This window comes from Urocampus carinirostris, chromosome 20, assembly GCF_059441175.1.
Source record: "Urocampus carinirostris isolate Australia breed hairy pipefish chromosome 20, RoL_Ucar_1.0, whole genome shotgun sequence".
Lineage (NCBI taxonomy): Eukaryota > Metazoa > Chordata > Actinopteri > Syngnathiformes > Syngnathidae > Urocampus > Urocampus carinirostris.
The window spans coordinates 16008299-16033980 of NC_142368.1; the positions used below are offsets into that span (position 1 = coordinate 16008299).

Genomic DNA, 25682 nt, shown 5'->3' on the forward strand with positions numbered 1-25682 from the left:
CTTTCTCTCTCTGTACTTCTGTCATTCTTTTTTTATTTCTCTTTATCTCTTTCGCTTTCTCACTTTCTTTCTCTCTTCATTTCTGTTTCTCGTTTTCCATCTCTTTATTTCTTTCTATTCTCTCTTTATCTTCTTGTATTCATCGTTCTCCCTTTCTCTCGCTATTGTGCTCTCTCTATTTCTCCCTTTAACTCTCTCTTTTCTTCATTATTTCTCTCATTTACTCCCTTGTTCTCTTTTTGCTCTTGTTTTTTTTCTCTCTTTCCTGCTCTTTTTCACTCTCTCTCATTTTCTCCCTCTCCCTCTTTCTAACTCTTGTTCTCTTAAATCTCCTAGTTTGGCCCCCATGATATTTTTTTTTGCATTTGGCCCCCAGCTAAAATGACTTTGACACCCCTGCATTAGACCTTATCAAATCACAATATTTTTACTCAAAGTGCCAGAAACACTAATTTGTATACCTCATTTTATTAGGTTAAAAATACTCTCCACTTCTTCACCCGCAAATGTTAGAGAATGGATTAAACAAAGCCTTTCAACAAAATAATATCCAAGCTATTTTACGTACCAATGTATATTAAACCGTTATTGACACACAGATGATAAAGTGGAAAGACTGTTTAACCTATCAGAATGCAGAACAAAATGCACTAGGCCAATCCGTGTTTCTGTTATAATGAGATGACATGTAATCCATTTTCGTATGTCATCTGTACCACTGGTGGTCTAATGGTTAAGTCTAGGCGCTCTCACTGCCACTACTCGGGTACGATTCCTGTTGTATACAATGGTTTGCGATTTTTGTCAGCGATCCTTATCGATTCATCAATCTTTGCATTTATATATACTGTAAGTTTATAGAGAGCCCACTGGTTAAACATGAATACACGCTGTAGGTCTTACTGTCTCAATTTCATGAGTCTAATAGATTTAGAGTCAGAATATTTATGGTCTTTGTCAAAAAGCAACAGAACTTCATTTGGAGCGTCCAGTCATTTGATCAAACTTAAAATAAATATAAATAAAAGCCAAAATCCATATATAATCCATAATATTATGTCTAATTATAGTTCTTATGTATAAAAAACAGGTTGCTTTATAATCCGGTGCGCCTCAGTGCAGAAAACACGGTACTTTGTTTTTATTTGATTAATCAGTTATTAAGTTCTTAAATAATGATTTCAACATAAACTGAGCGTAATTAAATGCTTGGTTTAGTCGGTGAAATCCATCAATCTGCAAAATATTGACGCTGGTTTTCCAAAGCAAAAGCAGATGTTTTGATTCAACAAGACAAATAGTAAGTCGGGTTTCGGAGACGATGACAGGAATTGGAAAGTATTTGGTATTTGACAGGCTAAATTAGGAGGATTTGGACAAGAGTTCCAAATGATTTATTGATAGAAAACAAAGGATGGCGAGCATCAATATCAGGGTATCTATCAATCGGTAACCATTTCAATATATTTTCTTCGATTTAATGAAAAATTTAAGATGGTAGTTATCTTTTAAATAATGTCATTGCTCTCTGAGATAAAAATGTTATGTATTAAAATTCCTAATAGTATTGGTATTAGTATTGACATTTTTTCAGAACTTTAAATAATGTTATTTTTTTGTATTTAATAGAAATTTTAAGCGTAAAAATTCCTAATGGTGTTTGTACTTGGTATTGCCAATTCATCAGAAATCTAAATAATGTCATTCCTTTAAGAAATACAAATTTTATGTATTAAAATTCCTAATGGCATTGGTTCTTGTGATGGCCAATTCATCAGACGATTAAATAATGTCATCGCTTTTTTTTTTAGGCTACACTTTTTATGTATTTTTAAAAGTTCCCTATGGGATTTGTACTTCGTATCACCAATTCTTCAGAAGTCAAATAATGTCATCGCATTTTGGAATCGAAATTTTGAGTATCAAAACTCCCAATAGTATTGGTACTTGGTATCAGTTATTCCACAGGAGTAGGAAACTTCTACTGGTTAGGAAATAAAAAAATAAATACATCTCAAATGAAACCTAATTGATTTGATAATCGGTTCGTTTTTGAAATATATTGTTTTAGCTGTTGAAATTCAAATTTGTAACACAGTACCTCGGGAATGTATTGCCCTACCCAAAAATCTTTTTGTCATTTTGACACATTTCAGTCTTCAAACTAAAAGCCTGAAAATATTTTCTAAGAATCAACAGCATGTGTGACACAATCGTAAAGTGGAACAAAAATATAGTTTTAGTGTCAAGCCTGAAATACAGCAATATGTCAAAAAGCTCTTAGGGGGCAAATACTTCTGCAAGGCACTGTGTAATACTCAGTTGAACAAAGGTGATTTTCACCAGCAAGAACATCTCAACTCCTCCTCCCAGAAAAAAATTGGATTCATCAGTTTGGAGTCCTTATAAACGAAAGTTATTTTTGAACTGATGGGAAGATGTTTGCAGCCAGTAGACAATTGAAATTGATTTACTACTTAAAAGTCTTTGTGGAATCGCGCCTGACCTCAAAGAACCTTTCTTAACATCTCAGACGTAATCCCTGCTCATCCTCAGATTTATGTGTGCATGTGCACTCACAGCTTCTCCCGGTATGGAGCGTCCGCTGGCGCCTTGTGGACCAGGTAAGCCCATTGGTCCGGGTGGTCCGAGGTCGCCCCGTGGACCGATTGGCCCCTGTATAACAAGGTGTTTTAAAATGAAAGCTTTAACTCTCACCGAAGTCAAACATTCGTTTTGGCAATGGCATTGAATGAAAAACAAGGATATTGATTGATTTTTGTCTTTAGAAACTTACAGGCGAACCGAGCTCTCCCTTTTCACCTCGTGGTCCTTTTTTGCCAGGGGCACCCTAAACAGGAACGAGATAATAAGAATAAATTGTTATGGAGACGACACAGGCATGACTGTACTTTAAAGCAATGTTTCTCAACTGGTGGGTCAGGACCAAAAGTGGGTTGCGGACCCGTTTTAGTGGGTTGCGGGGTTTTGCTAAGCAGTAGGAGAAAAATCGGAAGCTAAATTACACTCCCTAACCGTAGATGGCGATAATGCCCTGATCAATCCCTTATCTGTTCAATAGGCGTGTTTGAGAGGGACAAAATCCAATTTTTTTTTTGGGTGAAATAAACAAAAAAAATATGGTTTGGGTTTTCAAAGTAGTGCTTCGAAGGGTTTGTGGACCTTTTTCATGGCCCAATTCAAGCACCTGTTTAAAGACTTTTAAAGCCAATATTCTGATCTCTCGAGTATTGTTAAACAAATAAATCTGATGTGAATCGTGTATTTTGCAGAGCCACAAATATATCTGCAATTTACATATGCAACTTTTAATTTTCCGTATGCATTTATAAGGTCATAATTTTTAGATTTTGAGTAAATCGCTAATATTTCTCGAATATATTAATATAAATCTCTAACTCTTTCCCCATATAGGTGTTGGGTAAAATGTAGCTTACAATTTCAGCTGCAGGGAGTTTCTCCATTTTTATTTACTACTGTCCCCTGTTTAGGTGTGTATCCTTTTGGGTGCCACCCGCAGGGGGCGATGATGCTTAGTAGGACAATACCATACAAACTAATGCCAGTTACAGTTAATCTTGATCTGAACAAGCCTGAAATAAACTCCAAGCTGCACCTTGGCGACAAAGTGCACATGTCTGTCGAAGTACACGGTGGGCTTCAATCTTGATTTTTAAATATAAGGGTTCGAATTCTAATTTCATACTAAAGTTGTAAAACGGGGTCAAAATTGTACTTGTGGGTTTTAAATATAGTTACGGTTTCAAGAGTTAAAGCTAACTTTTAAAGTTGGGTTTTAAACTTTTTGGGATAAAGTGTCATACTGGTTTTAATCTCAAACATATCTTTCATTGAGGGATGGTTTAAAATGTTACTTTAAATAAGGTAAAAGGGACAGTGAATAATATTTGACCACTAGACGCCACTGTATTGTGCAGTATAACCAAAGCCGAGTGCTAAAAAGTACAAAGAAGAATAAAAGACCAAAACTCAAAATTTTCTTTTCATTTTTTTGCCAGCTTTTTTGAGGCTTTTGGGTACCAATAGTAGCAAGATGGCAGACAATTATGTCAGGTTCCTTTATGTGAAGCTCATGTTACGTAAAATACATACACATTTCTCAACCTAAGAGTATTTTTTAAAAATCAAATGAAATTAAAAACTTTTAATAAAACACTTTTTTTTACCACTAGAAGGCACTTCCTTTAACATTAGTTTTTGACTGATTTTTGCCGTTTTTTGTAAAAACCTTAGTTCAATCATGTTTCCTTTTAAGTCATTAAATCATTTGATCTTCAATGTTAAACTGCAGCAATGATCACAAAACAATATAAAGCGGCAAGTGTGGTCGCTGACTGAGCTAAAAGTTGTTTGTTTGTGTTACCGTGGCAACCCGCAGACCACATTGGCTGTCTGTTTGGGCTTCATCTGCAACAATGTCGTTTTTGGCCAGAAGCAGGAGAGCAGCCGAAAAAATTCAAGTGAAACTTTTTTCCCTACAGTGTCTTTTGTCTAAGTAAAAAGGGAGGATTTTAATGATTAATCGTGAGAAACCTTATCAAATCATTTTTTTTTTGCGGTCTTTCAAATAGAGAAGTTGTGGATCCTTTAACAATAATTAAGAATAATAGCGATAATGAGAAGCTTGTTTTCAGTAGCAAGCTGACATCATGGCGCTCCCCAGTGGCAATATTTCATTTTATTCACTTCCACACTTCTGGCTTGGTTTCATCGCAATCAATAATTCCTTATCCTCACTTTCAAATAAAAATACAAGCTGAAACATTATTCATTGTAATTAATCAACTAACACCATGCAATCCACTGTTCATGGCTTTTAAACAGTATTCTCCCTTAACCTATTAAATGCCATAGAGTATAAATATGTTTTCAGGAAAATTGTCCCCGAGTGGCAAAACATAAAATTACTTTTTTGAGTTTTTTTTTTTTGTTTTTTTTTTTTTTTTTTAAAGTGGTTGGCCCAGCTCATCAGTAAGTAACAAGCCTCCGGGAATGTTTTCAGTATGATAATTCATCTTAAATGGCAGGAGTAGCTTTGATCAGATCTTTTTCCACACATCAAGGGAGCCCAACTTCCAAATGTTGTTTCCTGTATCCACTAAATGAGGGTGTGTATGCGGCCCTATATGGCGAGTAGGTATATTAAGCTGTGTGGTAAGTGTCGCAAGATATGGACATATATTAATAGGTAGTTAACCCCTTCAACACAGCTTTTTTTCTTTAAAAAAATGACAAAGGGATTACGTTTTGTGGACGCCCGCAGAAACACAGCCGCCCGAGGAAACACGCTTGCAATGGTGACCGAAATCATGTAATTGCTGGAAACATCGGGCACTGAAAAGTTCTTGTTATGCATTTGTTCATGCATATCTTGCAATAAAATGTTGTTTTGCAAGCAAAATGCCCTTGAAATTATGGAAAGTGATCACGTCTAGGTATCGCAAATGAAAAAAAGTCCCGAAGTGAAAGTTCTGCTTGAAATACATCCTTTCACAAAAACATTTGTAAAAGCTAGAAACATACTTTTTTTCGAATGAAAAGCTTTTCTTTGATATATGGTTGGTTGGATCCCTTAACCACACGTGTCGCAGGCGCACCATGTCCTGTGGTGTGTCTTGGGCAAGTACAGCCTGATGGCGCCCATCCCTCTCCAGGCCAACATGTTTCTACCCAGTGTAAAACTAAATTTTCTGTAAGCCTTCAAAAACGAGTCAAAATGGCAAACATCATCTTGAAACAGCTCTTCCCATTTGAGAGAAACATCTTGCATTGAATGAGTTAAATACTTGACTTTGACAAATAAATTATAATAAAGCTTCCTTTATTGTAGAGGATACATTCCAAGACTTGTTGGCAATTCATGAAAATATTCTTAAGAATTGCTTGACCATTTCCACAAACAATAGACTTAATAAAATACACCTGCATTTATTTAAAGATAATTCAAAACCAAGGACAATGGAAGCAATAGGAATAATATTTAACCTCAAAAAATAAAAAAAAATTCAAAGTACAATTTTATTTTGTACTGTTTGAAGATTTTAAATACCATATTTCGGAGCTATAAAGCGCATCGAATTATAAAGCACACGTTAAAAAAAAAAGTCATTTTTTTCTAAATATCAAATACAAGAGGCACAAGATTATAAGGCACATATATGTGAAACAACTGGGCTATAGTTGAAAACCTGTTTCTCTCAAATGGAGAGAGCCAGGGTCAGCCAATGTTTGCCATTTTGTCTCATTTTTTAAGGCCTTCAGACAATTTTGTTTTGTAGCTATGTAAGCATAGTATAAATTAAAGGAAAGCTCTCCCTCCCCTTTCATTAGAAAAAAAGTATGTTTCTTACTTTTACCATTGCTTAAAAAAACAACAGTTGAACATTGTTAAGTTTCTTGAAGGTACTCGTTTCCTAGAAAACTTCTCAGAAAAACAGCTTATTGGGAAAGGATGAATTTCAAGCAGAACTTTACTTTAGTGATTTTTTTTTTTTGCATTTGTGATGCAATGGTTTCCATAAAAACAAGGGCACTTTGCTTGCAAAATAACATTTTATTGCAAGTAAAGTGCCCTTGTTATGCATGAACTTTGCAACAACCTTTTAGCGCCTAAAGTTTCCGGGGACGTGATCACACGATTTCGGTCACCCTAGCGATCCCGTTCCTGCTGACATGCACGAAACGTCATCCCTTTCTGCCCCTACTATGACCAAGGGACTTCATCATCTTTTTAGAAGAAGAAAAACCTAAAGCGCTGTCTGTACTTTTCCATGTATTTGCTACTCTGAGCACACTGCTTCACTACGCCTATACTCGCCATAAGGGGCCGCTTAGACACTCACAAACTTTGGATACTGATGAGTAGCACCAAACCTCTTAATGAGAGTATTTTAATATAAAAACAAAACAAAACGTATTTTCATGTTTTAGCACTCAGGTACCATGCTTCTGAAAACAAATTTATATGTTATGGCACTGGAAGAACTAAAAAAGGCTTTGTCTCCTTCCAAGTATACAATGTTGGATCGACATGGATAGCTTGTGTTTGTGATTGCATGTGGGCTTACCACGGGTCCCTGGGGTCCCTGCGGCCCGGTGGCCGAATTGGTGCACGTGCAGGCGTTGGGGAGTGAAGGACATTTGCTCTCGTCTCTCTGATGGACAGATAAAGAGAAAAGATGAGCAACGGGACTCAAATGAGCTTGTCACTATAAATCTAGAACACCCCTGCGGTCCCGTAAGAGGTCAGGGAGAGGGGTTTAGCTTCTGTCTGCGGAAAATTGTGATTGAAGCGTGCAGACTGTCAAGAATGTAAAAGTACCGATGAGGGTGATGAATATGATTGTGTCATCTAAATCATTGTTACTCAACTGGTGGGCGCTGACTCACTTTTGGGTCGCGATCCTTTGCATGGGAAAAATAATGCCAAGAACAAAAAAAATATCTGAGGGTCATGTACAGTCCTTAACAGTAGATGGCGATAATGCTCTGCAAATGCGAGTTGACACTCCACTCACTCAACGTAGATATAGCAAAGAATATATCAGGGTTTATCCAGATGATTGGGCCTGCTGATTATCCGCACTCATATTTGGGAATTTGACAGATATGGGATCCGCATTTTTACTCATTCGAAGAACTGATTATTAAAAAACACAGAGGAACAGCCATCCCCGCCTTCTTAAATGGTCAATCTAACATATAGTTAACATAAATCTAAACGGCTGCTAATCTGACTTTTTGCACTACTGGCAGTTTTTTTTTATAGCTTGCCACTCCTTGCACATTGCTCTCTGCACTATTGTAATTACAGCGTTATTGTTACAGTGTTAATGTTACTGTGTACCTGACTTGTTAACCTGACTGCCCATTTTGCACATCTGGTTAGCTACTCTTCTTGCACTATCGGCACTATGGTAAAATACTATACGTAGCCAAAATACAATACAACATTATTTATATCTGTACATTCAAGGAAACTGTGGGGGTCAGATGCATCGACATTTCGTTCTGTATACACGTGTACTAGAATGACAATAAAGTAGATCTGAATCTGAATCTGAATCTGATTGGTTAAGCACCCTTTTGTTACTGAAGCAGGAAACTCTTCACACTCAGAACTCAGAGTTAGGGCTCTCGAGGATATGACATATTTGTCAAAGCGTGAATATTTTTAACATTCGCAATTAGCTTCTTTTTTCTATCCACCCACCTATGTGAACACCCTTGACCGATTTTTTAAGGGTTATTGATCTATCTTCTTTATTCATTATCCTCAGTAGCCTAGATGGTAAGGCGCCCGCTTTGAGACTGGGAGGTCGGTGGTTCGCGCCCAGGCCGAGTCATTCCTAAGACTTAAAAAGTGGTCGGCGGCGCCCTCTGTTGGCTGCGGCTGCATCGGCTCGCTACAAATGGGTCAGGTGCAATCGACATTTCGTTCTGTGTACATTGTTACACAGAATGACAATACAAGGAAATTATTATTATTATTATTATTATTATCTGTTCTCGGTCAGCTCATAATACGTTTCAAAGCCTAGGAGCCGGGACTCTTACTCTAAGCCTAAAGGCCAAGCCAAGGTCCTAGCCTTAAAGCCTTGCTGCGATCATTGCGAATGCACCGTTCCCGGAGGTACTGCAATACCAGGCCGATGCGTGGAGTGGGGGGGGGGGGGGGGTTGGGGTTTTTAAGGGTTATTGTTCTATCTTCGTTATTCATTATCCATTATCCGTTATCGGTCAGTTCATAATACGCTACAAAGCCTAGGAGCCGGGACACTTACTCTCAGCCAAAAGGCCAAGTTAAGGTCCTAGCCCTAAAGCCTTGCTGCGATCATTGCGAATGCACCGTTCCCGGAGGTACTGCAATACCGGGCCGATGCGTGGAGTGGACAGAGCCACCCCTGATTTTACTTTCTATACCACTAGACACAAATGATGTATGAAAAAGCTTTATGTTTTATGTCATTGTCACACTATTTTCAGTCACTGTACTAGAAATGTTAGCGTAAAGAGAATGTTGCTTCAAATATTCTCAGCTTGAACTCAGCATTGTAAGAGAAAAATGATTTGAATATATGTGGCCAGGCATATATTTATTTCAGCACGACCAAATTAATTCCCACAATGCCGTTCTCTTTATTTATTTCAGAATTATCAAATTACTTACCGCAATGCCCTTGTCGTTATCCAGTTCAGATTCCCGTGCGTTTTTTAATGACTTAGCAAGTCGGCTGTACCACAGTCCAGTTTCATGTCTGAAATATCTCTCGCGGCCCGGCTCAATAATAACAGCATTGATTTTGTATTGTGACAAGGAAAAATGATGATAAGAAGGCCTTATGCCTTTTCAATCGGTCTTCTGTATCGCTAGTGATCTAATGGATAAGATCTGGCGCACTTCAAGCAGAGATCTGGGTTTGATTTCCGTTGCATCCAATGTTATGCAATTGTATGCAATTGTGTTCGGTGAAACTATATATACCGACTGATCAATTATGAGCAAATATGGCAGTGTTTTATTTATTGTGTAACCCTAAACTCTAGTGTATTTTCATTTTACGCACTTTATAGTCCGGTGTGCCTTGTAAGAGATGTTTTGTCATAGGGATGATTGAGAGGAGTGTTTCATAATTGTAGTACACAGGGTAAGTGAGCTTGCATTGCAATAGATACATACCAGGGCAGGCAGGTCACAGCAGCGGTCCCGGCTGGTCCAGGCCAACGTGCAGACAATATCGAACATCTGGAGTTGAAACTGATGGGGGGGAAGAAACAGATAAAGAAATAAACCAGTATGTCGACGGTTACAGTGAGGACTTTTTTTTTTTAATTCAGAGCTCCTGGAAAAGGCGTCTCAGCCACGCACGTCTGCTTTATTTCATATGATTTGGATGCAGACGGAGAGAGGAAATGTTCTCAAACTGCCAGCGCAGTAAACGCTCACTCCAGATGATGGCTTACAATAAAGAATACATGATATTTACATTCAGACGACTCGTAGCATTCGCATACTTTTTCCACTGAAATAGAGATGCAATAAATTCATTTTAGCACATTACAAAGGAACATTCCGTTGTAATAAAATAAGAAATAAAGTATCAACATCAACTATCGATCATATAACATATTAGGCACACGTGAGCCTGCTAAGGTCAGCCACTAATTAAATATAGTATGACCTAATAATAATAATTTTACTCATACAAATGACATCTAGAAATATCAGTCAGTATTTAGTTGACACTAGGATCAATCTGAAAAAGTTGTAGCAAACATATGTTGAGTATTTTTCTTTATGTTTTTATTTTAATTAAAAAAAAAAACATTCACGGTTCAAATAAACCTTTAACCGCAACCCTGGACATCTTTCTCCACTGTTGACGGTCCCTGGCCTATTCCTAATGTTGTCGGCCCATTTATTTTTCAGTCTTCCTCTCCTCCTGTCCTTTTGGACTGTGCCCGGGAGAATTAGCTTGGTTAGCCCTGATGATCTTGTTACGTGACCGTACCACTGAAGTTTCTGTCTGCGCACAGTCTACAGCAGTTCTTCGTAGGGTGTTCGTTCTGATGTTGTTGAGCTAGGTTTGGGCTAAGTAGCTGATGCCTAGAAGTTTCCCATTGCATCGCATCTCCATGGCCTGGATTTTCTTTTCCAGTTTTGCTGTGAGAGTCCATGTCTCGCAAGCGTAGAGGAAAATGGAGGTAATCAGCGCTTGCATGAGTCTGATCTTTGATTTCACTGCTATGTTCTTGTCCCCTCCAGATGCGTTTAAGTCTGGCATGTGCGGCTGTGGTTTGAACTATCCTGGCCCTGATTTCTGGTTCTGACTTCTCTTCTGATTTGGCAGCTCAGAGATATTTAAATTTGGTGAGAGGCTCTAGCTCTCTGGGGTTTCTGGTGGTACCTTGGGGATTGTTGGTCATCACATCTATTTGTGAGTGTAGAAGGTAAAATACAGTTTAGAATTCTATTCATTGTAATGTGCTGTCGATGTGTTATGCACAAAACATTAAAATTCATTCTTTTAGTACTACTGGTAATTTAATATTTATTAGCTAGATCGTGGTCACAAATTTTTATGAAGCAGAGACCCAAGTTTTTGGTAATATATTTCTGCCACATTTTATTTCAAAATTTTCAGTAAGATCAACATACAAAAACGATATTATGTTAGTTAATTTAACTGTAAAGAAATAAATGTATTTGCCTAAAATAAATATAATAAGGTTACCTTCTTATGATATCTGAATATAAAAAAAACATAACTTTTTATATTATGAACATTTTTCCTTTTATTCTAAACACTTTCTCTTGAAACACGAGATATTTCTGAACTTTGCAATGTAAAATTAAATAGTGTAAATCAGGTAATAACATGATAATTACATCCTTTTGAGTGGGTATAATATATCTATTAAGTGTTCCATTCCAAAATTTAATCATTCAAAGTTCAAAGCAGTTTATTGGTATGACACTTGTGCTTTAGTGTAATTATAATGAATTACTGACTTTGCATATTTCCAAGATGAGCTCAAAGGCAGTTCTTAAGATCTGACATTTGCGGAAAATTTCAAACAGGACTTAAAGTCTTTCTTGTCAAGACACAACATAAAAGGAAAAGCTCACGTTTTATCACGAGAGTGAGTCATCTGAATATCCTGATATAAAAAGATGAACATGTTTGAGAAGACTTACAGTTGCCGAGTTTCCTTTGGAGCCACTGGCCATTTTCCCTAGGACTTGGTATCCGTCTCTGGATGTGTTGCCAGCCGGTTTGATGCTTTTCTGGGCCACTTGTTGGCAATCCATGTTGAGTTGGACGTTAGTGGGCGAGACCAGGATGTGTAGCTAGATGAGAGAGAACACACACCAATGTTTTATTTGCGGACTCTCGTGGCGTGTTTTCTGAGATTACCGACGGCTGGCTGCCTATTCTGCAAATGTACATTCCCCTGAAATTAAAAACTGCTGCTTAGCATTACTGCTGTCATCCATAGGGCTGAATGGTGGGTTCAATTTTTGGGGTTCAGGAGGCCTTTCAAGATTTTTTTAAGCTCTAAATTAGGAACAAAAATCATTTAGTGAGGTCAAAAGTTAAAGCTTTAGTTGAGATGCAAAGTTCATTTAAATGTGATTAACTCTAGAGTTTTAACTCAGAGCTTAAAGTTTTAAAACTATCTTTGACAGCAGTAAACACAGGGTTGTAAAATTTTTCCAGTAACATTAAATTAAGAGATCCAGTGTGAATCATGTATTTTGCACAGTCCAAAATATATCTGCGATTTACATTTTTTGCAGCGCCCATCATAAATGTAATCCTTGCAAACACATTTTATAGAGCCCTGTTTAGGTGTAGCATGCACCTGTCCTCTTGGGGGAAATGACGCTTCATAGGAAGATATCTTACAAATTAATGTCAGTTGCCGTAAATCACAAAGAAGAAGAAACCACCAGAGAGCAGTTTGACGTCATTTTTAAGCTGAATTGTTGAGAAACATGACAAGAATTTCAAGCATTTACAAGCACTTCACTGTATCGCTCACACGCTGAGAACTTTTGACGTTTTTATTGTTTAATATCTTGTGTATCCATTTAATATGGTTGGTGTGAAGTGTAAGGAAGATGTGAGCCGTTTCTTTTGAAAGTAAAGTGGAATGAGAAAGCTTGATGCGTTTGAGAAAATAGTCGTAGTGCTTTTTACCACAGAGGAGGACCTCTTGACGTGCATCTTCCAAAAGTAAGTTAAACTTAACTTTTTTTTTCTATATTATTTTATGAAATGTTTATTTTTTAGTACAAAACAATACAGGACACTTATACAAGCCTTAAACATTCTTATATAATCCATAAACATACAAAATAGCACTGAAGCAACTTAAGAACAAATTCAACTTACAAACGATCGTCCGTTAGCAGTAGCTAGTTTATCCAGTTTGCCTAACCTAGACGCAAATGACGCAAGGTTTTGGAAAAAACACGACAGTAAGCGCGGTAAGTGCAAAGCAATGAACGCTTTTTTTTGCCCTCAGTACGCTTCCAGTATTACCTTGTTTGCTCCAGGAGAAAGGTTGAGTGTGTTAAATGATCAAGTTGTCAAAAATGTATCTGGCTTATTTTCACCTTAATATTGTAAATAAGTCCAAACATAAGAGTCAATATACATCTGCACTGGAAAAAGGGGGGTAGGGTGTTTTAAATCAATCTCGACATCCCCTGTGATTCCAAATTGCGACTCGAGCAAATGCAACCACAAAAATTCCCGAGTCGGCTACCATAAGCGAATTGAAGCCCACCCCTCAAACCTAAACCAGGGGTAGGGGTTCGTCTGATGTCATTGTTTGAGTGCGCTGACCCAACACTTTCCAGGCTAGGACGCCAGCGAGGCGGGCTAAGCCCATACTGTGCGGTTCTGGAAAGGCTTTACTATTGTTGACAATAAAGGCTGCATTGGGAATCAGTTCCTCCTTCTTTCTTAACTTCATAATCTTGTATTCAGAGTTCATACACTCTTTTTATTGCCAAATTCAAGCACTTTTCAGGCACTTTCAAGGGCAACTTTTAATTTTTTCCAGTACCTTAAGAAGAAGAAATCCAGCACCAAAAGTATTTTGGTTGACATTGATGACTAAAATAAAGTCGCTATCTTGCTGCTAGCACATAATTTGTTCTATTTTGAGCTTTTCCTATCTATGATCTTTATGCGTCAATGGGCTGCAATAAACTGACATGAATTCTGCCATTCTGGTTCAGCACAAGCAGCTTGACTACGTCACTTGTTTACAAACACAGGAAAGGGCTCTATAGGTGTTGGGTTATAATGGAATTCAATACGGATGACAAAAAAAAAGGAAGTACTGTATGTATGAAAAGCGGAAAAAATTAGCTCAATTTAGACTCATTTTAATGATATTGATTGGTCCGAAGGAGAGTGCATTCAATATTTTAATCTTAGAGACTGCTGATCTTTTTCTTTTACTTGTACTTATTTTGATTTTTTAATTTATTTTAAATTGTATTTCATTGTTTTTTGTTTTTTTTCAATTATTGTTGCATAATGCAGTTATCCATTATCTGCAGTGCTTATCCTCGGTAGGGTCATGGGGCTGCTGGAGCCCATCCCAGCTGTCTTTGGGCAGTGGGTCGGGGACACCCTGAACCGGTTGCCGGCCAGTCGCAGGGCACACAGGGACAGACAATTCGCTCACTCATTCACACCTAGGGACAATTTGGACCGGCCAATTAACCTGACATGCATGTTTTTTGAATGTGGGAGGAAACTGGAGTGTCCGGAGGAAACCCACGCAAACACGGAGAACATGCAAACTCTGCAAAGGAAGGCTGGTAGCTGGACGCGCTAATTACTCAGCTGCCGTGCCACCCTGTTGCATAATGTTTTATTATTATTGATAATACATCATTAAAATACACAAAAAATCTGAGGGGCAATTTTGGAACTGAGCCTGAAGAGTTGGTTTTCTAAATAGACCTGTCTTCTTGTGTGCGACCAGTAGGGGGAGTTGACGCTTCATATGACAACGCCATAATGACAAGCCACCAGAGCAGGCGCGTCTGCGTCATTTTCACGCACCTTTTTAAAATGATAATTCAATTATTGCATGGTCTCTGGAGTAAGACTGACAAAACATATGGTAATGGCACGCATTTTCAAGCACTCTGCCCAAATTTCAAGCATTTTCCTGACCTTGAAAACACAACAATAAAATTCAAGGATTTCAAGCAACTGTACGAACCCTGTTTATATTGTGGACCAAGAAATCAAAGGCAAAAACATGGAATTCAAAAATGAGCAAATTCTGATATAGTAAGTTTAGAATTACAACTCGCGGGGCAAAATTTGCATTTTGCACCTCAAGCAATATCCAATATTTATGAGGCAAAATCTCCAAAAACTTGGCATGGGTAAAAGTGTCACACAGGTTTGACATACAGTCAGGGGAAGGAGGTGAAGCGGTGCCTCACTGTCATCAAGGAAAAATAAATGGTTATTCTGTGTAAAAGTGTTTCTCTCTAAACTTAAGAATTATAAACTTGATTATTCAAAATTGATGACTTTTCACATTGTATTCTAAAGTTCAATAATGCAATCAGAATGTCATATATGATTGTGCAGAGGATTTGCAAAGTGAGGCAAACAAATCTCTTGTCTAATGGCAGAGGGTGATAGTGAGACCAAGGACTCTGATTTGGCGCACACCTCAGCCCCAAACAATAGAATTACTCATAGTATTAGAAAGCTAACAGAAAATCAAGCTGTCCAGGATTGTTTTCCTCACTAAATGGAGTTTTTCCATAATGGAGGATTACCTATCTATTGATACTTTTATTGAAAAGGAGCAGTATGTAATGTATTACTGTACTGAGCATCTGCAAAGTGAGAATGACAATTCCCTTTGCCTCGTGGCAGAGGGCAACAGTGAAACCAAAGTTTCTGATTTGGCGCACATCTTAGCCAGAAACAATAGAATCTTGCTGTGCACCAGATACAAACCTCTTCACACATCACTGAGCAGTGCTAACTCGCAATAAGTATTGTTAGAACGATGAAAGTACAGCAAAAATTGGTGACAGCATGCTAAATTCCGTGCAAACCTTACAAAGCTAGCGTGTTTAACAAAGGAATTAAAAGCGTGGATGATTGAGTACTCTTTTCCCAGATGTCTGTCTGGAACTAAACCAAAGAACTTTGAACAGCAAAATAGCAGCCTAATTAATGAGTGTGTGGTCTCTGGAGGGAAAATCATACACTCTAAACAGAACCAGAACTGAAAATGAATGAATTTCCTTTACGCCATCCACAAATATTGGCTGATAATATCAATTAATTGACTTGTCGCAACATTGCCGCTAGTTTTGTGGAGATTCCATGCTTGCTGAAGAAAAAGGGCACCGAAATCATGACGTCCGGTCGTTGGCAGGCTCAACCCTTTTCCCTTTTTCATAAGAATCTGAGACATTCATGGAACTCCCAAGAAGGCCGACAGACGAGAGATGGTGTTGCTATAAAAATGAAGACTTCTAAGACTTTTAAGTTGAGTAGTCACTGTTGTCACGTTTTTAGCATCTTTCTTCCAGTTGGCAAATTAAAGAATTGTGACTAAAGTAGCGGTTTATTGTTGTTGAATATCGCCGGACACGTTTTTCTAACAAAAAGAGGCAGTTCTACATGAATATAATTTCTGCTGAGAGTCATGCATGAGCAATAGCCAATAGTCTCTGCCAAGAGGTAACTTAAACGATCAAAAATGTTGACGTCAACATCAACTACGCGTTCCAAAACTTCTTTAGTTCGGTAGCATTTTAGCCTGGATACGGTCATTAAAAACACTACTTGCAAAGTTTGCAAAGCACACCTTGCATACAATGGCAGTAGCTTAGTGTCAACCGAGCACTTAAAGATCACATTGGCGTTTTGAACAAAACAGAGACCGACTTGCATCCTTAAAATTCACGTAACGTTCAAGCCAATGCGGTTTTGATGAGATGCATTGTACATTTGATATGCGTATATTTCGCTACAAAAGAGAGCTTGAGCGTTAGGACAGACTTTGCCTGACAATTCAATGCATGCAGTCCGAAGAACAAATGTCAGTTGTTAGAACCGTTTGATTTCAAACTGTTAAGATTCGTTAAGTACTTTTGTTAAGGACTTTGCGAAATATATGTTTTATTTACTGTTCTACTGCGGCTAATGCACCTCTTCTTGGTTTACAGGAATAAAATAATGTTGACTTGATTTTAATTTATAATTTATTTGCCTGTCCCAAAAGAATGGACAAAAGTTTATTCACGTATTGGTTTTAGATTGAATCCGAAGTATGTTTAGTAAAATATGTTTTTTCTTGTGTTAACTACCATATGTCACATGTTTGAATAGACTTCATGCTAAATTTAAGAAAAAAATAATTATCTGACTATCAACTACAGTAATTTATTAGTTTCAATAGTCTGTGACTAGTCAACTATTAGAATAGTTGTTAGCTGCAGCTCTGGACTAAAGATATGATTAAACAGATGGAGAGAAGCCGCGTTTACCTTGTGGAAGCTTCCGTGGAAGAGCTGCTTAACTTGAGGCTCATCGAAGGTCACCTGCTGGATCTGGCCACGCTCGTCCGTGTTGTAGAAGGAAACGGTCTGCTTGGATGCTGAGAACCGGCAAAACACCGTCAACGACGTCTCCTTTGTCGACGTTCCAAATTAAAAACTGGTGCCCACTCACGGTTGATGGTGACGCCGGTTTCGGGTTTGTTGTCGGGGCTCGCCGCTTGCCACACATCAAAAGCTTCGTTAGGTGTATCGGGCAGGAGGCGGAGCATGAGGATTATGGTGTAGACGGCCGGGAGACCCTCAGGGTGCACTTCACTGTCCGCGAAACACAATCAAACTGAGTCTACTTAAACAGTGAATCTCGCTCGAAGTCAAAAATTTAATGTCACGAACATTGATGAAAATATACATCATTCCTACATTTTCAATTTAACTAAGCTGGCAGTTAATGACTTGGCTCATAAGTACAGCGACCTTGGGTGTCCTGAAAGGCGCTTCAAAATACAATGGATTATTATCATTATTATTATTAGCTATGTGGTATTCATGACTACTGTGGTATCAAACATTCCAAACAAAAACTAATAAAAAAATAACAAACAAACCAAATTTCGAATGAACCAATCCAAAGGTACAGCAACTCATCACAATTGTCTGTGTGATAATCATGGAGATGGCATACGCAAATGTTGCAATGTCCATTTTTCTCTGATAATAACTGATTGAATGAGATCAACTTGAAGTCCGAGCAAGAAAGTGTCACAAAAAATAAATTCTAGCACGAGAAGCTGGCAGCAGAGCGCTTCATTGCTTAATAAAAAAATGACGAGCTTCCATTTCCTGCTTTAGCTCCTGTTATTCGCCTTTCTCGTTGCCAGGTAACAAAAACACCTTCCAGCTTTCAACCGAACTATGTCAAACATCTGGTCATTTACATATGTATGGAATTAAAGGAGCTTGCATTCATTCGGATGGTAAATGTTTGAAATATTTGTCTATAAGGAACAGTATGAATCATTGGTATATTGCGTGCATGGGATGTAGACTGAATGGTGCACACAGCAAATATTTGCATGTAATCTTTATTTTTTATCGGGGGGGAAAAACACTTCAAACAAAAACACATTAACTATAAGAATGCGGGGGACTTCCAATGTAATTCTGATAACTTACAGTTACTGTACAATTTAAATGGGCAAAAGAGTCATCTTTTCTTTTTGTTGTGGGAGGGAAGGTTAAAGGATGATCCCATTAATTCCATTTAATTTAGAATAATGATGTAGGGGTAAGGCACTCACCTGCTGGGCATAGTAAGGTAAGCGTTGGGATGCAGCCGGTAAGCGGTAAAGCTGTTGAAGGAGCCGGGCTCCATAGACACGCCAGGCACCTGAGCGTACGTCTTTTCCGTCAAGTTGAAGGCTTCCAACATCCTGAAGCCTGAAACCGAGCCACGAAACGAAGTCATAGCTTTGTTTGTTTCTTTCACAAAAACGCCATCAACTCACCGGGAGATGTGAAGCCGTTGACGAAAATGAGCGGACAGCCTGCAGGACAATAAAAAAATGAGAAAGGCGGGTTTTTTTTTCCCATACAGTTGAACCTGGCACTCTTGCCTACTTACTGGACGTGGCTGTTTCGCAGATGAAGGAGACGAGGTTCTCTTTGATGGTATCAAAGTGGTCGAAGTCGTCCACCACAAAGACGTGCCTCTCGCTGGGCTTGCTGGCGATCTCCTGCAGCTCTACGAAGTCCACGTCAGCGACGCCCACCGCGAAGACCGTGTAGCCTTGTGCAATGTACAAGACATTTTTTAGAGTAATTACAAAAATAAAAGGCCACGATGGAATCAAACCTCGCCAGCGACAATCCAGCCGCACTGTTGCCCGAGAAATTTGCATTTATTTTATATATCATGAGCTAATTGTCAGCCATATTTTGCTGCTACGGTTTCCCAAAAACCCGAAGAAATAGGGACGTAAAATTTTGGTCACTTTTAGTCTATGTAGATTGTGGACCCTCTTGCACTTGTTTTTGGTTGCACAACAAAATACAGCAACATCTTGTGGTCAAATAATACACTCAAATGTACAGTAAGTGTAAGCCTATGCAAATTACAGATTTATTAATACTTTTTAAGATTAATTCATTTGTAGTTTCACATTATTTGTTAATGTCTTTTTTTAGATCTTATTCTGTGTAACAAATTAAAAAAATATATTTGAGAACAGGAACTTTCCTTGTAGAAAACCTGATTTGGCCCAGTTTCATCCAGACTCCAGCTCCAGAAGTCCCCAAGAAAATAGAGTTCGAGACCCTTAAAAAAAATACTGTACAAAAGAAAAGATTTGACGCAGGAGAAACAGCCAAAATTTGATTCATTTGAATGATATTGATGGCTCCAAAGTACAGTGTACATTAGTGGCAGAAGAAGCTGAATCAATCCATTTTTAAATGCCAATTGTCAGTAGACACTGTTGATATTTTCTTTTTTGTTTTACATATATTAATTCATGTTTTGGCGTATTTTTCAAGAGAATCAGTGGCGGAGAACAAAAAAAATGCGGGAAAGAAGCTCGGCCTGAACATGAAAAATATGATTGACATTTTATGGAGCTTGGGCTTATGATCTTACTTCTATGCCCTGGTGTGTTTGTGTGTATGCTCAAGTAAACTTTATTGAACTCCCATGTGTGCGACATGAAGTCAAATACACCTCAACGTCGTGCTATGGCATACCATTTCACAAAAGGGGGTTTCAAACGCTCTCTAATACCCGGCCGCCCCCCTGAACATTTCTCACAATGCTTAGTTTGAGCCAAGAAATTGAAAAAAGAAATGTATACCAAGTTTTAATCGAAAATTAAGAGTGAGCGTTACATACAGTAATGTTTACTGCTATTTGAGAACATTTTTACATTTTTAAGACCTATAGCTGAATCAAGTTTGTTAATGCGACATCCATTGCAGCCTGGACATGCTGAAAGGGGGATTACTTCATGTGCGGTCCCTTCTCAAGGTTTCTTCATTTTTCTCACGTTGATGTTTTTGAGTTTCTCCTTGCCCTCATGTAGGTTTTAGATCAGGGGATGGTGTAATAATAGTCTGTAGTTTGCAATAGTCAGTGGTCTGTGCAGCCTTTTGAGACTCCTTGTGATTAAGGCGTCACAATAGAACATGACTTGACTTGTCTGATTAAATGTACAACAAATGAAATTATCTGTATTTATATAGCGCTTTTCAAGTCAATGAAGACTTCCCAAAGCGCTTTACAATGTGCTTCACATTTCCCAATAGCAGCCGTACAGCCATTTAAGGCACAAACCTGCTCATTGTGGGCATTAGGGATTCAGTGTCTTGCCCAAGGACACTTCGACATGTAACACGGAGGAGCCGGGATTAGAACTGCGATCTCTTGATCCCAAGACGAGCGCTCTGCCTCCAAATCAAACAAATGAAAAAATAGACTCTTTGCACTTGAAAAAAAAAATTATCTTGTTTTTTTTCCCTGGTGTTTTATAATCTGCAGTAGAAAAAAGTAGAAGAAAAAAAGGTACGTTGGAATCACAAACTGCTGATCTCGTATCTAAAAGGGCTGTGCATTGCTAAATGTGTTTCCAAGTTTGAAATGTATTGTATTGCAGAATCAGGCTCTCTCCAACCCAGCATTGTTGGAAAAAAAATCTGGGTTCTGCAAATGAGGATGACATGATTCAAATTTTACCTGCGTGTTGCAACCTTGCAGCGTTCTTCCTCACTTCGTCTTGCGAACGTCCATCTGTGATGACCACCACCACCTTGGGGACATTCCTCCTCATGCCGTTCTCCACCGTAAAGGCCTTCTCATATGTGTGCTTCAGGGCCACTCCTGGCCGGGTTTAACGGGGTATTAGTGTTTTTCTAGACATAACACTTACTGTATGTGCGTTTAACCTGTTTTGGTGTTTCCGCCTCTGTAACGGATGTGATGAGGTGCCGCCATGGCGATGCCTTTATCTTGGTATGAGTTGAACTTGAACTCGGTTTTTGCGTCATCACTGTACTGCACAAATGACACCTGTGTGCATCGTCCCCCCGAAAAAGGAAACTATTACCACACAGAAGGTAGCGCAAAAAGGCTTGAATAAAACCGTTATGTCCGACCTGCATTCCAGTGGGTCCGATGACGTCGAACGTTGCGATCATGTTGGAGACGAAATGCACGACTTTGACAAAGCTCTCTTCGCCGATGCTCCAGGAGCCGTCGATCTGGAACAGCACATCTGCTTTGGCACCTTTGCAAACTAGACAACACAAAAAACAGCCAGTCAAATCACAGTTTTTCATGTTTGACTGTGGCAAATCTTGTTGCAATGTGAATGCAACTTTACAGCAAGATAATATACAAACCTCACAATACTGTCATTTTGGCGATCCAAAGAAGTGCATGCAAACAGCATAAAAATTATATGAATAGAAAAGTTCTTCTTGAAAAATATATATAATACATAGCAGTAACAGAAAAGAGATTCACTTTACCTTGTTTTAAACACATCGTCTCCACAATCCTTATTAGCTGATGTCATAATCATAAATAGTTTAAAATAGTGGTTCTGGGTAGATGTGAGTGCACTAAAAGAGAGTAATTAAAATAAAAATTAAAAAAATGAAAAGAAATACGAAAACAAAAATTACAGGATGAGTTCAGATTTAAAGTTGGATTTGTCTTTTTTTACTTTATATAAATTATCTTATATAAAAAATCAATTTAAGAACACTTTAGAACAATTTAAGAAATATTGTCAAATTATTTTTTAGATTTATTTAATGAAAAAGATTTGTAATAAAAACTAAAAATATAAACATATCTAAATACTAAAAAAGATCCAATATGATACAACAATAAGTATTAAAAAAGGTACAAGTTAAATGTGCTTCATTATGAGTTAAAGTAAAGTTAAACAAGTGGAAAAAAACGTAAAATTTTAAAAAATGATATTGTCATGGGAGCGGTGGGATTTGAACCCACGCCTCCTTAGAGACTGGAGCCTTAATACAGCGCCTTAGACCGCTCGGCCACACTACCTAAATCTATACGACTCTACTCAAAATTCATCGGTACATATAAAGTCTCCCTGGATTAAAAAGAAAAGTTCAAGTTCATTTTTTTTCCCCGCAGGGTTAAAGGGAATGTACAGTTAGGGTTCATGGTCACAGAAAAAGTAGGGTAAGGTTAGGGTTAGGATATGTGACCAGGTAGGGTTAGGGTTAGGTTTAGAGTAACTAAGTGAAGAGCAGGGAAGGTCTAGAAATAGTGAATTGTTCGGGCAGGGTTAATGTTGGGGTAAGGTCAGGTCAATGGATATAAACCATCCTCTGCTATCTGGACCAGGTTCTTTCAGTCACAAGCAAAATTCTAGGGTTCTGATCAGAAAAGCCTGCTCGTCTTGCATATAAAGTACAGCAGTAATTTGAAAAGACCAAAAAACTAAATGTTTACTTGTGACTGAAACAACCTGGTCCGGAAAGCATAGGATGATTTTGACAAGTCAAAATCAGAATTCTAGGCTTCTGGTCTGGGTTAGCAGGGTTTTCTGATCAGCATCTGGAAAGCCGTCGGTATTATTTGGAGAACAAGTGCTTAATCATTAGATTGGTCCATAAAGAAAATGTTTCGAACTGAGATCCAGCTGGCTGTGGTGGGACCTAAACCTACACTTCCATTGAGACTGGAATTTAAGTCCAGCACATTTGGCCACTGGCTACATGGCCTGTACTCTGTGCTATTTGGCCAAGATTGTTGGTACAATTAAGTCTCCTTTGATCAAAAACTTAAGGTCAAGATCAATGTTTTTTTTAAAGGTTAAGTGTTTATAGTGTTAGAATTATGGTAACTGAGGGTAGGGTCAGGATTAGGGGTTGTAATACAGGATAGGGTAGGTTTAGGGGTTATTTTGATTTTTACAGTAAGGGTCATGGTAGGGAAGGGTTTGGATAAGGAATATGAAATGTTTAGGGTAGGTTTAAGTTAGGGGAAAGGTCAGTATTAAGGTAGGAGCCGGGTTAATTTAGCGAAGTGCTAGGGTAAGCGGGCTCGGCTAATTTTAATTTCCATACGTAGTAGAGTGGCGCAGCAGAAGCGTGCTGGCCCGAACCCATCCTCTGCTATCTGTACCAGGTTCTTTCAGGCACAGGCAGAAACTTCGGCTTATAGCCTTTTCAAGTTAGGGTGTACTTAATATTTTGGGCTGGCTGACTTTTATGATCATTATCTGCAAAGCAGTCAGGATTTTGGGGGAAACGAAGTACATTTAGTGTTAAAAGGAATGTAGTGTTAGAGTTAAAGTTGACGAAAACTGTCGGGTAGGGTCAGGATTAGGGGTTGAACAGATGATCGGGTAAGGTTAGGGGTTATATTTATGTTTACGGTACGGGTAGGCAACGATTAGGATAAGGGATAAAGAATGTTTAGAGTAGGGTCACGGTAGTGTTAAGGTACAGGTAAGGTCAGTGTTCAGGTAGGGCCCAGGTCAGTGTAGGGAAGCGTTGAGGTAAGCATGGTTGTTTAATACTATTGAAAACACCTAGCAGAGTGGCGCAGCGGAAGCGTGCTGGGCCCATAACCCAGAGGTCGATGGATTGAAACCATCCTCTGATATTAGTTTTCGGGCACAATCTGAATCCTAGGCTTCTGGTGTCGGTGAATTACTGCACAATAAGTGACTTGAGCGCAAAGTCAAGTGTTTTCTTTGTCCATCTTAGAGGACAGTCATAATGTCATAGGGCCTGGACTGAAAACGACCAACACAGTTCAGGGTTTAGGCAAAAGTAATCAAATCATGGTTTATCTATTTTCTGAAGCAGAGTCTTGATTTCCCTAAAAATCAGTATGTTGTGTACGGTCTAAGTAAGGCCTTATAGTAGAGAAAATCTCTGGCTTGCACTTTCATGTCCCCGCCTTCGTCCCTCGGTGCAGTCATGATGCTTTGGAGAAGCAGTGAACTTTCCCAAGAAGTGAAGCGACAGGACAAGAATGTCCAAGTTGAAAGCGAAACCGCGGTACTGTACGACTTGGATTAGTTTTTTTACGAGCCCACTGGTGTTTTTTACGGTCCTGCTCCCCTCATGAAGCAGCAACCACATGTGGCGGCCATTAATGCGCTGGCACAGGCTCGCTCCAGAAGGAGTTTGGCTGGTGCTCCCTCTCGCAATTTCGCCGCCGCCAAAACCCCACGCCTGGCTGGGCCGAGTCTGAATGAAAGGCCTACGTCCATTCAGTACTGAAAAGATTCACTTCCTGTCCACTTTGGAACATTTGAAGTCACGCCATTTAGAGGAATGAAAACATCCCCAGAGCCCTAAGAGTCAGGCTGAAGCTTAATTTTGAAGTTGTAGCATCAGTTGGAGCAGCACATGTCTCTAGGTTTGTTTGTTTTTTTCGGAAAAAAAAAATTAGGCACAGAACGTGAAGTATTCCTCCCAACAATGGCTTGCAAGGGGGATGATGTTCCTCCAATGACATCACAGCTCAGGATGACAAAGAAATACTGTCCTTAAAATGAATTATCTCGGAAAATAATCGGAAAATACTGATGAAATATATAAAGGTTGTATTTAAAAAACAAGTACTATTTCCTCACAATTTGCATGTTTGGGATTACCTTTCTTACTGGTAGCATAGCATAAAAGGAAAATGACAAAGATGCCTTACTTGGCCAGGCGGGTGGAATAGTAGGTGGTGGACTTGGAGTGGGCGGGAGTGTTGGTGCGGCAGTGGGCTTCACAACTGTGCGAATCAATGATGAAGAGTGTTAAAACATATTTATAACCGACAGGTTGCAGTGTCACTTTGTGGTTTGCTCACGGGTTCTCTCCTTGGCGCTGACGCCAGGGCCCTCCAGATTGGGCGTCTGGACGAAGACTGTGGCGCTGTAGAGGGCATCTGGGGAAAGTCCGTCAAAACAGTACTGCGGTAGGCCGGCGGGAATGGTAATCTCGCGTTGACCTTTGCTCGATGCTGCCGATCAAGGAAATATCTTCAGTGCATCGCAGGGAAACAACATGCATACTGGATTCTCCGGATACAAGGCACACCTAAAAACCTCAAATGGGCCAGAATTTTGAAAGTGCGCCTTATATACCGCAAAATACAGTGGATAAGATTGGAAATGTAAACAGTGTTTGTATGTGTTATTTACTATACGAGGTTTTACCGTATCATGCAATAACTTTGCAATTATTGATCAATTGAAAAACATCGCTGGCCAAAATCACTAAACATTGTATTCAACAAAAATCAAAACCACAGCAGTCAGAGCGCCCAATCCAAACCACTGGACCACCAGCAGTGATTAAGATAATACACAAAAAGGCATTATGATTTATCTTATTATCTTACTATTTTTACAGTAACAAAAATGAATATTAGAAAATGGAGAACACTGAGATTTTGTGCCAAAAACGATAAACAAACACAAAGTTGATTCATCATCAGATACACCACCCCTAATATATGCCGCAATTGTATAAAATGTGCAATGGTTATACGCGAATAAATACGGTAGCTCTGACTGCGGTTTAAATTCCATGTGCCTTT

General features: G+C 38.8%; 1 protein-coding gene across 1 annotated transcript in view; it reads right to left on the bottom strand.

The window, feature by feature from the left end:
* The window catches only part of col12a1b (collagen, type XII, alpha 1b), a 138352-nt gene that overhangs the window by 11785 nt on the left and 100885 nt on the right, over positions 1-25682 (bottom strand). The window contains exons 52-66 of the mRNA XM_088325622.1: positions 24951-25103; positions 24798-24872; positions 21251-21390; positions 21041-21164; positions 20832-20975; positions 18732-18896; positions 18616-18654; positions 18409-18547; positions 17283-17425; positions 17099-17208; positions 11741-11893; positions 9722-9799; positions 7110-7196; positions 2798-2851; positions 2581-2676 (exon numbers count right to left, since the gene is read on the bottom strand). Of these exons, the coding sequence (XP_088181748.1) occupies positions 2581-2676; positions 2798-2851; positions 7110-7196; positions 9722-9799; positions 11741-11893; positions 17099-17208; positions 17283-17425; positions 18409-18547; positions 18616-18654; positions 18732-18896; positions 20832-20975; positions 21041-21164; positions 21251-21390; positions 24798-24872; positions 24951-25103 (1700 nt within the window). The remainder of the gene's footprint in view (positions 1-2580; positions 2677-2797; positions 2852-7109; positions 7197-9721; positions 9800-11740; positions 11894-17098; positions 17209-17282; positions 17426-18408; positions 18548-18615; positions 18655-18731; positions 18897-20831; positions 20976-21040; positions 21165-21250; positions 21391-24797; positions 24873-24950; positions 25104-25682) is intronic.